The sequence below is a fragment of the Aquila chrysaetos genome, chromosome 11, assembly GCF_900496995.4.
Source record: "Aquila chrysaetos chrysaetos chromosome 11, bAquChr1.4, whole genome shotgun sequence".
NCBI lineage: Eukaryota > Metazoa > Chordata > Aves > Accipitriformes > Accipitridae > Aquila > Aquila chrysaetos.
The window spans coordinates 19,422,705-19,435,459 of record NC_044014.1 but is presented as its reverse complement, the minus strand read 5'-3'; the positions used below and the strand labels follow the sequence as shown (position 1 = coordinate 19,435,459).

At 34.2% G+C, this 12,755-nt stretch overlaps 1 protein-coding gene across 13 annotated transcripts in view; it reads left to right on the top strand.

The window, feature by feature from the left end:
• HECTD2 (HECT domain E3 ubiquitin protein ligase 2) overlaps positions 1-12,755 on the top strand; it is a 42,049-nt gene that overhangs the window by 12,223 nt on the left and 17,071 nt on the right. For 10 of the 13 annotated variants that reach the window (XR_003925792.2, XR_003925794.2, XR_003925793.2 and 7 more), the window contains exons 4-11: positions 2,287-2,389; positions 3,292-3,381; positions 3,980-4,044; positions 5,118-5,163; positions 6,266-6,375; positions 7,734-7,882; positions 9,415-9,538; positions 11,944-12,040. Coding sequence is in view for 8 of the 13 variants with exons in the window: in XM_030030805.2 (XP_029886665.1) it covers positions 2,287-2,389; positions 3,292-3,381; positions 3,980-4,044; positions 5,118-5,163; positions 6,266-6,375; positions 7,734-7,882; positions 9,415-9,538; positions 11,944-12,040 (784 nt within the window). In the remaining 5 variants the exon portion in view is untranslated. Of the gene's footprint in view, positions 1-2,286; positions 2,390-3,291; positions 3,382-3,979; positions 4,045-4,184; positions 4,326-5,117; positions 5,164-6,265; positions 6,376-7,733; positions 7,883-9,414; positions 9,539-11,408; positions 11,617-11,943; positions 12,041-12,755 lie in introns of those variants that run through there. The other 3 variants (XM_030030810.2, XR_005933572.1, XM_041127390.1) reach the window with 3 other exon arrangements.

Here is a 12,755-nt window from a genome sequence, read left to right as displayed (position 1 = left end):
TGTTCAAGAAATGGCAAAGCTTGTACTTCAGAGTTAGAAATTCAGTTCCTGACATTCAGTGGATGTTTAGTTTTGGAAAAAAATATATATGACTTATTGTAGGCTGGAAAATCCCTTTCAATCTTGGGGGTTTTTTTTTGTACTGCCAATTATGGTGTGTCCTGTCCATTGAGGTACTGGCATTCTCAGACTTATGTGATATGCTGCACATCAGGCACTTAAATGTGTAACATCATATTTGAGGACCTGGAGTGGTGTTTATGTGGATTGCACTATTTCTAACTTTGGCTAAAAGTGCAGATGACCTTTCTTCATGCATTATGTTAGAGAGTGTTAATTCTCAATATTAGTTTTATGGCAAAAACTTATTTCTTTTTTCATGTATCCTTGCTGCTTATGTGACCACAATTTTAAGCAGCGTAAGTGTAAACTATTCTAGCACTTCTCTGTGAGAGGCAGTATGCTTTGTTTGTCTAAGTAAGAAAAGTTTCAAGATTAAAGAGTCTGTGCAGACAATATTTATGTTGCTGCCCTGTAACACTGATTTAGCTAGAAGTAGAATTGATGTGAAATACTGTCTTGTGTTCCACTTCTGTTTTTCCAGATCAGGACAGACCCTTAAGCAAAAATGTATCTGCATTAGATTTCTTCCAGCACTGTTATGATACTTGGCACATGATGCTTGGTCAGCTTAGCTAGGCTAGCAGAAGTTCCCAGGGAAACCACCTGAATTGTTTTTAACTCTTATAGCCTGTTTCCCTGATGTCAGGTCTACACCACAAAGTTTTGCCAGCTTTGCTTGGTTCGCTGTGGGCACAAGGCAATAGGGAACATTTTTTCTCTACTTAACATAGCTATGTTCCCAAAATTGTGATGTTGACACTGTCATTTCAGGAAATGGCATAACTTTGTTGAAAAACTAATGGCATAGGGTGTGTCTATACTAGAGGATTCTGCCTGCAATTTGTGAACATATATATTGGAAGAGTGTTTCTTTAGTGTGGATGTGTTCTGAGAGTGGTATTTACTAATTCTTTGAAAGTTGTAGGTTTTTATGTTTGGGGTTTTTTTGTTGGGTTTTGCGGGTTTTTTGGTTTTGTTTTTGTTTTTTGTTTTTTTTTTTTTTTTTTAGCTTTAGCACCCACAGAGCAGCATTATGCTGCTGTAATACCCTCGAGTGTTTTACAGTAGGATAATCTTGGTCAGGAAATGGGGTGAACTGTTTCTAGGAAGAAGCCCGATTCTTCTATTTTTCAAACAGATGGAAAAAAAAAAAATCACAGTTGCTCCAAGAGATGTATGAGCATATGATCTTCATTGCTTTTTTCAGTGTTTAAGATTTTGTGCATTCAGTGAGGAAAAGGAATGCTTTTTGATTAGTCAGTGTGTGTATTTGGTGGAAAAGGAAGCAGGTATAGAAGAGAATTTGACAAGAGGTGATCCTTTGCTGGTATTCAGGTGATCTGAAGAGCTGAAATTTCTTCCATATTCAGAATTTTGTACCTATTGACTGCTGCCTAATTATGTAATTAACAAGAATTTTATTCTTTCAAGTAAAGTATTAAAAAGTCATTAGCATTTTTGGTATGTCCCACTGATAACTTTTTTTAAAATATCTAGTACAAACAAATTATCTGGGGGGGAAGCAAACTGGGATTTGTATCACGAGCATAGACAGCTAAAATAAAATTCTGCTTCAAAGAGTGGCTGGGGTTTTTTTTGTTTGTTTTAAAGGTATGATATTACACAAAATTTCATATACAGATACTTTCTTTAAGGTGCAATACTTAAAAGGACTTTAAGAGTAAATCCATAGATTTTGTTGTCCCCTTAAGGAATGTGTACAGTAGCGTACAAAGATTAAGTTTTATTTGAAAAATTTGAACAGAAATAAAATTTTGTACAGATGATAATGAATTTGACTAGTTTAGGAGCCTGCATACTTAGATAGATTAGTCTCAGAAATTTTATCATGTCAGTGTATCATCAGCGTAATTCTGTTCTGCTAATTATTTGTCTTAACGTACTGAACTGTGACACCATGAATTAACATTTTGAGTAAGAGACATTGCTCAGGTGTATCAAACACAAACTATGCTTTTGTTCTCTTGTAATACCATGATCTTAAAATGACAAGGAAGATGTTAGAAAGATACTGATATTATACTTGTCTGTCTTCTAAGTGTGCTTAGTGAGGAAAGCTTAGATTTACAGTGCAGCCTAAAGTCTAAGTGATTGGGAAGACTGAACCCTTGTATTACCAATATTTTAAAATATTCTTTCTAGGGATGATGTGGAAAAGGCTAAGTCATCAGGAGATTGGAAAGCTGTACATGATTTTTATTCTACAACATTTGATTCTTTCCTGGAGATAAATGCTGCATTTAAGGTAGAAAATAATTCATAATACTATTTAGTACTTAAAGTTCTTTGTATCTTCAAAGTGTTTACAAAAACATCAGTTAAAGGCTTGCAGCTGCTTAATCATTTTGTCATGATCTCACCTGCCTTTGGTCAACAATCTGTTATTGCATTGATTTATTGATTCCAGTTTAAGCAACTATATTTCAAGTGTATGTGGAGCTTTAAAATGCCAGTACGTAGTTCTTTTTGTGACACTATGACTGCGTAGGTACTTTCTACACAAACTACAATTTAAAAACGTGCAAGCTAATGCAGCTAATACGGAGACCCAGGCAAATCCGGAAACAGAAATTCCCTGTTCCTAAAAAAATGTGGGATATGGGCTCAAGTAGTATAGCTGTTCTTGTGTTGGGATGGCAACTCAGTTTTCCTTGGGAAAGATCATATTTGTGTGTGAAGACTTTCTGAATTCATGCTAAATCAATATTTTCTGCCTATTACAGAGCAAACCATGCTCATGATATTTAATATGAACCTAAATAAAATAACCTGTGACTTTTAGTTACTTAAATATTGATTGCTTATGATTTTGTTGCTCTTGTCTGATGATGATGGACAACAAAGATGGAAGATGAAAATTTGATGTAATTCATTATTTGAAACTCTCTTACATTTTTAAAATAGCACAACAATGTAATGGAGTTACAAGGATATCGCCAGTGTGTAGGATTATTGTTGTTTAGCTTCATCTTTCACATATTAATAAAAGCAACTTAGATTCTTATGTTTCAATAAGGAAAATAAATAGTTGTACCTGTATGTGTTTTGTTTACACTTGCTGTTAAACTTTTTTTTTTTTTTCAAAGATAGCCAAAATATTCAACACATTTCAAAACCAAAATGCTTCCTGTATTATCTAACTTACAGAAAGATAACAATCCTCCATTTAATACCATTGAGGACTCTGGAATCAATGCAAAATTTGTGAATGTTGTCTATGATGCCTTATTAAATACTGTAAGTAGAAGAAAAGAATTCATGTTTTAAAACATTGTAACAATTATTTCAGCAAAGAAATATGCTAAAAAGCAATTTATACCAAAAGTTTTTCTCAGATAGGCATGATTTCTGAAGAATCTCTCAAAACATACTTAAAATGGTCCCATGAGAATTGCCATAGAATGATGAAAACTGCTCTAGTGAAAGAGGAGGAAATTTTTGCTACTAGTAATGCACAGTTTGTGCTGTGGTAGATCTCAAAGACCACTTGCAAGATATGACTGTGATGGGACACTGTACGGTGGGAAGTAAGGAAAGTGGGAGGATGGGGGTAGCAAAAAGTAGGTACTATGCCTAGTAAACAAAGGACGGGAGTAATTTAGAAATTGTATTTACAGTTTTTAAGTTGTTTAAAGCGTTGAAAACCACTGTTAGCACAACTCCAGGCCTCAGCTAATAGTCTGCAAGGAAAGATACTTAGGAGATCAGCATCATAACGCAAAGATTTCTTAGCTGGCTTGAATCATGAGCAAAGCAAACTTGTGTGTTTGTACAATATCTTGTATAGAGTATGTATAATTACATCAGATACGATTTTCTTCTCCTTTTTTCATAGCCTCAAGATGTTCAGAAATCAGTCCTAAAAGGAATAATTAATGGTCTGCTACAAGAATGGAAAGGGTAATTATAACTAATGTTTGCATTAGTGCTGTGCCAGCACTTACAACTGATATATGTTTTGTCTTTATTGTTTTAGCCAAAGAAAGAAAATGTTCTGATACAACTTACTTGACTCATAAGAACATGTCTCCTTTTGGCAGGCAAATCTGCTGAAACGTATCCTGAACTGTGTAAGCTGACATTGAACCTCTGAGAGGCAGACCCACACCCAGCCTTAGATCCCCCCACAAAATCTCAGCTGCTTGTTGCCAGGGCAATCTTTCGGGCATCTGAACTGTGAGGTGAATTAAGGAATTTATCTAGAGTAAATCATTCTCCCTGCCCACACCCCAACAGCAAGCAGGATGTTTTAACCTAGATAATTCCTTGATCAGAAGTTTACGTCACAGTACCATTCATGGGTGGCAACAGCATAGAAAGGGCAGTGCAGGATGCAGAAAGGGATACCCCAAAGGCAGGAGGTTTGGAGATGACATTTTAGCAAGAAGTAATAGAAGTAAGAATGCATAGTTTGATTCACGAAAAGATAGAGCAAGAGACAGTGCCTTGTTGGGACTCACCTGTGACACAGCCCTTGGCTGTTTCTTTCTCCACCTTATCCTACCTTTTCTATGCTGTTGCTGCATGTGTATTTGTGGTTATGTAAAAGCTTTGAAGCAGATAAACAGCAAGAAATACAGAGGCTGCAGTGGTAGAAGTGTATGGAGAATTCTGGCAGGAAATACCAAAGATGGGGCAAATAGACTCTTCTGTGGTATCACCTGAGATAGACAACAGCATGGACTTCCCTCTTTGGAACACGTCTTACTCTTCAATTCTGACTTTTTGTTTTTTCCTTCTCTCTTGTGTTATGCCACAAAAGACAGATGCTAAAATAGCCTACTGCCTTTAGAGAGTAGTCAGAATCTTTAAGTGTCCTTTTCAGTTTTTGAGAGCAGTGAAGATCTTTAAATTTGGTATTCTATGTGTATTGGCGAAGCAAAGTTAAATCATAGGGTGCATGATTTCATTACTCTTAATGTGCCTTTATGATGTATACATTTAGTTTTGCTTATTATTTCATTCATTCATAGACCACGAACAAAAGATGATCTTAGAGCATACTGTATACTTTTACAGGTAAGAAAATACAGTATTTTTATTTAAGTATATGTCTGCTTAACTGATAATCTATAAACCAGTATACTATGCAAACAACATACTTTGTATAGCTGCGATACTTCACATTTAATTTCCTGGTATAAGAACATATTAAATTATGGGAGAAGTGTAGGGTATGCATGATGGGAGTGGGAGCTTAATGGAAGGTAGTTGATGGGGAAAGGTTGCATAGATTAAAACTAAGAACTAACAGATGTGTAATTGTTTCCTATCATTTTGTGGGTTGAAAGAACAAATGTTTTACCAGCTTATTTGTTCTTATTTCTTCCTTATTCCAGATTTGTTTTATTGGTATGCTGTAACTCTTTCCAGAAAGTTTCAGTATTTGCACTTTTTGATATTGCTGTAACTTTCTTCAGTGTTGCATTTTATCCAGTAGACTCTCTCCAGTCTATCTGACCGGCTACATTGTCTGATTTCTGTCTGTGTTAACCTATTACCTTTGCTGCTATAGTTGATTTGCATTTATAGTGAATTTCCCCTTTAAACTTTGCCAGTGTAGATAACACCTCTCCATACAAGGAGAGGTTTTTGCTCTTATTTGAGAAGATGGGATGGAAATTTAGGTTTTTGAGGCAATAGTTTTCTTCTCTGGGGTGGTATACTAGCTGTGAATTATAAGGAATATATCCTGCTGAAAAGTGGGAATGTGTGAACTCATATGTAAGAGGGAAAATAAGTTTGGATTGATGTGCAGGGAGACAGAAGCTATGAGAATCTTTATTACTGAGACGGAAAGCACATCACTCAGAGGAGTGTAATTTATGTGCTACACAGTAAATGGTAATCCAGCAAAATATATTGAGTACTGCCTTTATTACTTGCGGGCTTTCTTTTGAAACAAAAAAAATCATACTTTTACAATATAGAAGTTATGTATTTTTTATTTGACTAGAAGTTGCAATTCTTTTTTTTTTTCATAGTTTTACCACTGTCACAGCAATTTCATAAATTTCTTTCCTGCGTAATTGTATTGACAACAAGCATAAGAAAAAATCCTAATGACTTTTTTCCATTTATGCAGTTTATTAACCTAACACATTTTTTTAATCTTTTTCAGAATCCTCAATTTAGTAACACTTCTACTTATGTCATCTATGCTCACTTGCTAAGACAGATAGCAGCCTTAACAGAAGCTGACCATCATTTCCTAGTGCACTGGTCTAAAAAGTAAAAAAAATAAAAAAATAAAACTAAAAATTCCATTTTTAGGATTACAATGTTACTATGTTTCCATTGATGTTGACTATTTTATAAATTATATGAAAGTTAATTTAATTGACTAAAGAGATTGTTTTTGTTGTTTTCAAAGTACATTTGGACATAGTCCACTAAGTAATACTGATTTATAGATGCAAAAACTGTATATAATGTATAAAAATGAATATCTTTATGCAAAAAAGCCTTAACTGCAAAATAACTTATGTATGTAAATTTTTTAGATACATGTTTAAACAGTATTATTGATACAAACATCTTTATGATCTTTGTTTAAATAAAGATTTATCTTGCATAATTTGCAAAAGATACTGTAACTTCACTGTATTGTATAAAAATCACAAATGAAAAAGAGTCCCTGCTTTGTGGTGTAATAGAGGTGTGAGAGAGTGTAGTTAGGGCATTAGATTTTAATTAATTGAAATAACTCTAATAGCACCTCACTAATAAGGTCATATGGCTATAACTGCCCGAAGAGCGGCTTTTATGTTGGTATGCATGTTACCTTCCTTATAATGACTGTACAAAAAGTTCAGTCTGGGGTTAAAAAAAACGTTTGAATGGCCATATTCACAATTACCTTATCTCCTAGGGAATCTGTTAATAAAGGATTTTCTTCTCTGCAAGGATGGAAATTATATTTCCCTCCCCCACCTTGTAATATGTCTAGATTTGCTTAAAATTGTGGTAATATATGATTTCATTTGAATTGGTGTTTACAAATAAGGTTTAGCCTCTTGGTTAAGGATGCAATAGGCATATTGATGTTTTTATTCTTAAAACATATTAGAAATCTAAACTATTAAAATAGGAGAGCTCTTTAGGAAACGATGCTTTAATCTACACATATATGTGTTTTGTTGTGATATTATGGAAGTTGTGCAGCACATCATTTAAAATGTGCACTTGTCACAGGTGTATGAAGTACTTTCCACTCTTTATTCAATAGGACTAAGTATCTCAAAACAAAAAATTCAGGATTCCTCAGTATTCAGATTGTGGAGTGAAATAGCTAAGGATTTTTGTTTTCTTTTTGTTTACTAAAAGTCAAGAGCAAGTAATGATTCTATTGCCTTTTTTTTTTTTTTTTTTTATATCACAGATACCAAAAAGCATAGTTAGGCGTGCACTGAAGAGCATTGCTGTGTGCCAATATTTAAAAGCATGCTTCTTCAAACTTCATATTTAGAATTTTGTTTTTATGTATAGGGCAAAAGCATGTTTTTTAAAAAATAACTTTGAAATCTGATAATATAAACTCTAGTGTGGACAGTGATCACATGAGAGTAACTGCAGCATGTTTGTTTTAGGATTTCACAGAGGAGGTTCAAGCAGCTGGTTGACAGGTTACTGCAATTTATTTCTTTACGCCTATTTCCTGCAAAACCTGAAGAGTTTCCACCTATGGTGAAATGTACCTGGTGGATTCCATCAGCAACCAAAGTCCTGGCTTTATTTAGTAGGTATTTTTCTTGAACTGTGTATGCATATGTATGTGTATGTATATATATCTGTACATATGTACATTCACGTGTGTATTATATACATGGCGGGGGGGGGGATAGTTTATACCTCTCCTCTTCTGGGAGAGACTGACAATGATGGTGGCACAGTATGAACGACAATAAAATGCTGAAAAGTAGTAAGCAACAAAAAACATCTTTTATTGGCAAGTCTTCATACTTGCTTTCCAGTAGAGGATAATTGCTATGCATCATTTTGCTGTAACAACTGAAGATCGTTAGATCGTTCAAACAAAAACCCACAGAAGTAACCAATGGTTAAGGTTTCCCTTAGATTTATAAAAGAAACTGTTTTAAATGTGTAATTACCAGAATTTCTTCTGTACCTGGCTTACCCCCCACAGAAGTATTTCACATCTAAGAGAAGTTAGGCAATGCATACGCCTCTTGAGTCCAGAACTACAGCTTAAAGTAAATCCCTGTCCAGTTCAACATCGAGCACAGCAAATTGAACCATTGCAAATGCAAACCTCCTCAACTCATGCCCTATAGCTTAATGATTAGAACATTTACTATGGAAATGGGAGGCTTAAGGTCAGTCCCCTTTTCTCGAGGGGTAAAAACCCTTTCTCCTTTCTAGGAGAAAACCACCAAGGGAAAATTAAGATTGGAATAAGGATGTTTTCATTTCACTGTCAACTTAATACTTTTATTTAAAAGCATTCTATACAGCCCTGCCTGTCCAGAGCAACATTTTAGACACATAAGCTCAACTGTATCTAAAACCAAGACATGTGTTGTCTAGTCATCTATGAAGGAGTTGCTAATTGCTTAATTCTCGGAAAAGGGATATTTAGTAATTCAAAATACACTACTTTGATTAAATTACCTTTAAGTGCAAATAGAGAAAACTTATTAGCTATTTGACATTGTGTGAATATTACTTAATGACATAGGCAGCTTAAATGTGAATTGATTTTCTTCACTTGGTCAAGTACTTAATTTTTGTGCTGGTGAATCTAGATGGTATAGTACTTACCTGAGGAAATAGGTGTACTTTGCATACTGTGTTTTGTGCCCCTCCCTCTCCATCCCTTTTGCAAACAGGCATCCAACTCAAACAGTCATTATCAAAAAGATAATTGTTAACTGGAAAGCTTGTAGGTGTTATATGCATAGTTATATTTGAAACTAAATGAAGGTGTTTAAGAACTCCATCTATCAAACTGCTTTTTCATTGATTTTAGCAGAACATAGCATTCTTTATCCATGAAACCTTAACTTAGTGTATATCATTAAGTGGGCTAGAGTCAAATGGAGGTTCTCTTATCGTAAATGGGCTGAACTAGGGGTTTACTATTTCCTACAGCAATTAATATGATGTCATATGGTGTTATGTTATAGCTGTAATTCTAGTTGTAGCTAAAACTGAGACAAAGTTATTAGTAGCTGATTTGGCTTAAAGTTTCTGAGGTCACTGGTGCTCATATCCAGGCAGTATTTTAAGACTTTTGTGGGTTTTTTGTAGATGCTGCAAATAGTCTGGTCAGTCCTCCTCTTATTTCATATACGGATTTCTATAATTCTACACTTGATCATATTGATCTTATGGAAGAATATCATAACTGGCAATGTTATGGAAATTCTCACAGGTAAGAGGAATAACTGGTTGTTTATTGTTAAGTAGTATTTCAAAGCAGTGTACCTACACTGTGTATATCTGTCATATATAGTGTATATATAGTGTGTGTATATATGGTATACATACCCTTTATGTGTGTATATATAGCCACATTAAATACTGTATTTTATTGGAAAAACATAGGATAGCTACTACTTGCTACTGTATGGATGCGAGATTGACTGTAATAAACCTCATTCTGCCTTTGCAAACTGCAGAAAAGATGTAAAATATAGATGATAATAATACAAGTGGTTTATTTATTGGCATAGACTTCTAATTGTGTTTTACTACAAACATATTTTAACCTCCAATATATTCATAGAAAGTGGTGTTGTGTGCATACTTACCACTTGATGATGAAAATGTATCTAATTACCTGTATATATGTGGCTCCGATCATATTTGTTCCAGTGAAATCAATTGTACTATTTCCGTTACATGAAAATAAACACAGAAGTTAAATCTTTACAGACTCAAAGCTTGCAAAGGTATTTCTCTTCTTGTGAGAGTCAGCCAGCAGTATGATTTAGAAACATCTAGAGAAACAGGCATTTCATCTTTCTGCTAAAGTTTAAAATCTTATTAACGTTTTGTTAATTAAAATGTTATTTTGTATAGCTGTATTTTTCAGCATATCAGTATGTATCAGTCTTTACAGCTTGAATCACAAGATCAATTAAAATTTCCCCATATTTCAAGACTTTTCAGTTAGCTAATTTAAGACATCAGCAATCCAAATGTAGCTTTTTGTTTATTGCATGTGCAGTTTTCCTTGCCTTTAGCAGCAGTTGAGGAAAACTTGGAGAGCATAATTTGCTCCACCAAAGCAGGTATTTTAGGTTAGGCTTCTGTCTGATACCTGATATTCTGCTTGGGAAGGAACTAAAAAAAAAAACAACAAAAAAACCCAAAACAAACAAAAAAACCAAACAAAACCAAAAAAAATACCAAAACCCATGACACATGATAGCAATAAATGTACAGTAGGCTTTGCATAGTCTCAGTCAAAGCATTGGAATCTAAATACTGCTGAGCTTCAAATTGTCTTTTTTGGTTTTTGGTTTTTTTTCATTGGCACCATCTGGCTGTTTTGGCACCCACATCATTCAAACTTATAAGAGAGCTGTGAGATTTCCACCTGCTCCAGTTCTTTTCACTTAGCTGAGACACTGGGAATTCAATATATTTCAAAACAAAGTTTGCTTGATACATAATTTCTGGAGTAGCTGAAGTGCAGACTAGCTGTATTATTCTTAAAGTAAATTTAATTCTTTTACTTTGTTACAACCACACTTTCTTTCAATTTTACGTCTTTTAACTCTGTGTTGTTCCCCTAAAAAAAAAAAAAAAAAAAAAAACCAAACAAAAAACAACAAAAAAAAAAAAAAAAAAACCAAAAAAATCCAACAAAGAATCACAATCAAGACTATATGCTTAGAACTAAGAAGGCCAAGTAGGAGCAAGTCCTGGTTTACCTTCCATGTGAAATATTTTGAAATACATAATTCTTCGAACTAAGTCAACGCTCCTTGGTAAAACATTTTGGATTAGGATTTCCAGGAGACCAAGTGAGAATATTTTTCCTCATTTTCCTTTCTTTCCTAAAGACATTAGAATCCAGAGCTTCTCACAGGCAGGATTAGGATTTACGCTGCACATGCAGTATGGATTGAAGATACACACATAGAGTCTGAAGGTCTGGGTATTTCATTATGAACTGCTAGGTGATGTGTGAGCTAAATCAAAAAAAAACTTAGCAAAATAACCAGTAACAAAAAAATCTCTTACCTTGATTATTTCTGAAGTTTTTCAAAATTATTTGTATTATTTTATTGCAGTGGAATATGGCTGTGATCTGATATTTTAGAAGTCCTACACACTTGTAACCCTGGGTTAGATCTGAAGGACCTGTGGAAAATCAGTTCCTTTGAAAATCAATTCTGCAGCAAATAATCCAAACCAGAAGTATTTCTACTGTGTACCTAAGAATGCTGCACTGAGCTGTTTTTCTTGTATTTAATAAAAAGATATTATCATTTTCTTTAATTCAGTGTAACCATTAAGATTTAGTATTTAAAGCAGAAGATGACTGGTTTTTATTTGGTCTGTTGATAATGATAAACAATAAAAAGGAGCTTTATTGAGGGTAAGTATTATTACTAATTACAATTTCTAGTAGTATTTGCAAATAACTGAATTGAGTATCTATGTATACAACACAAAAAACCCAGCAGCTATTTGCAAATTACTGTCAGTGGAGGGAAGGTAATTACTGAATGATAATGCAAAGATTCATTCCTATATTCTTAAAAAGACAATAATATGCTAGGTGCTAAAAAGGAAATATTTTCTCTTCTTTTCTCTTACTGTTAGGTTTTCTTTCTGTCAATACCCATTTATTATTTCTATAGCGGCAAAAAAAGTTATTATTCAAAGGGACTCAGAACAGCAGATGATAAGTATTGCACGGGTAAGTCATTTAGTGGTAAATGTTTGTGTCTCATCCATTGGTATTTTGTAAGTTTTTGTTAGATTGATATTACGTACAGCCTTTCATCACAACTTCTAGCATTTCAGACTACCCTGAAAAAGAACTTGAGCCATTTTACTATTACTAGTCTACAAATGTCCATGCTGGATTCTCTCAATATTTTTTATTTTAATGTGCTTAGATTTGGGATGCTTATAAATTCTAGTGTTGTGGAAAAAGAGTTACAGTAATTTTTACTTTTTTTTTTCTTTTTTGAGAAACCTGTGTAATGTGCTAGCATGTTAAATTAACAAGATAATTAAGGAAGAAAAATTCCATGAGAATTTTGGACTGTTTCCTATTTTATTCTGTGAAGATATGTTGTCATGGAAGACCAAAATGCAACTGTATGCTCACAAGTCACAGAAGAGGTACTGCTTCTGGGTGGCCTCTTCTGTTTTGAAAGAGGCATTGTCTGCCTCCCCCAGTGGTAATTTTCTTCAGGTGCTAGGTGATAACTGGTTTCCTCAGTGCTCAATGTGACAGCACCACCAGCTATCCATTCCTGTCTTGCTGGATGTGTCTTGTGAATAGCTAAGTAAAGCACAAGCCAGTCTCCAGAATCTTATGGGTATGTTTTTAACTATTTGGGGAGTTTAAAAGGTTGCTGCACAATTGCTGCCTTCTTGTTGAACTTACTGATAAGTTAGTTCGA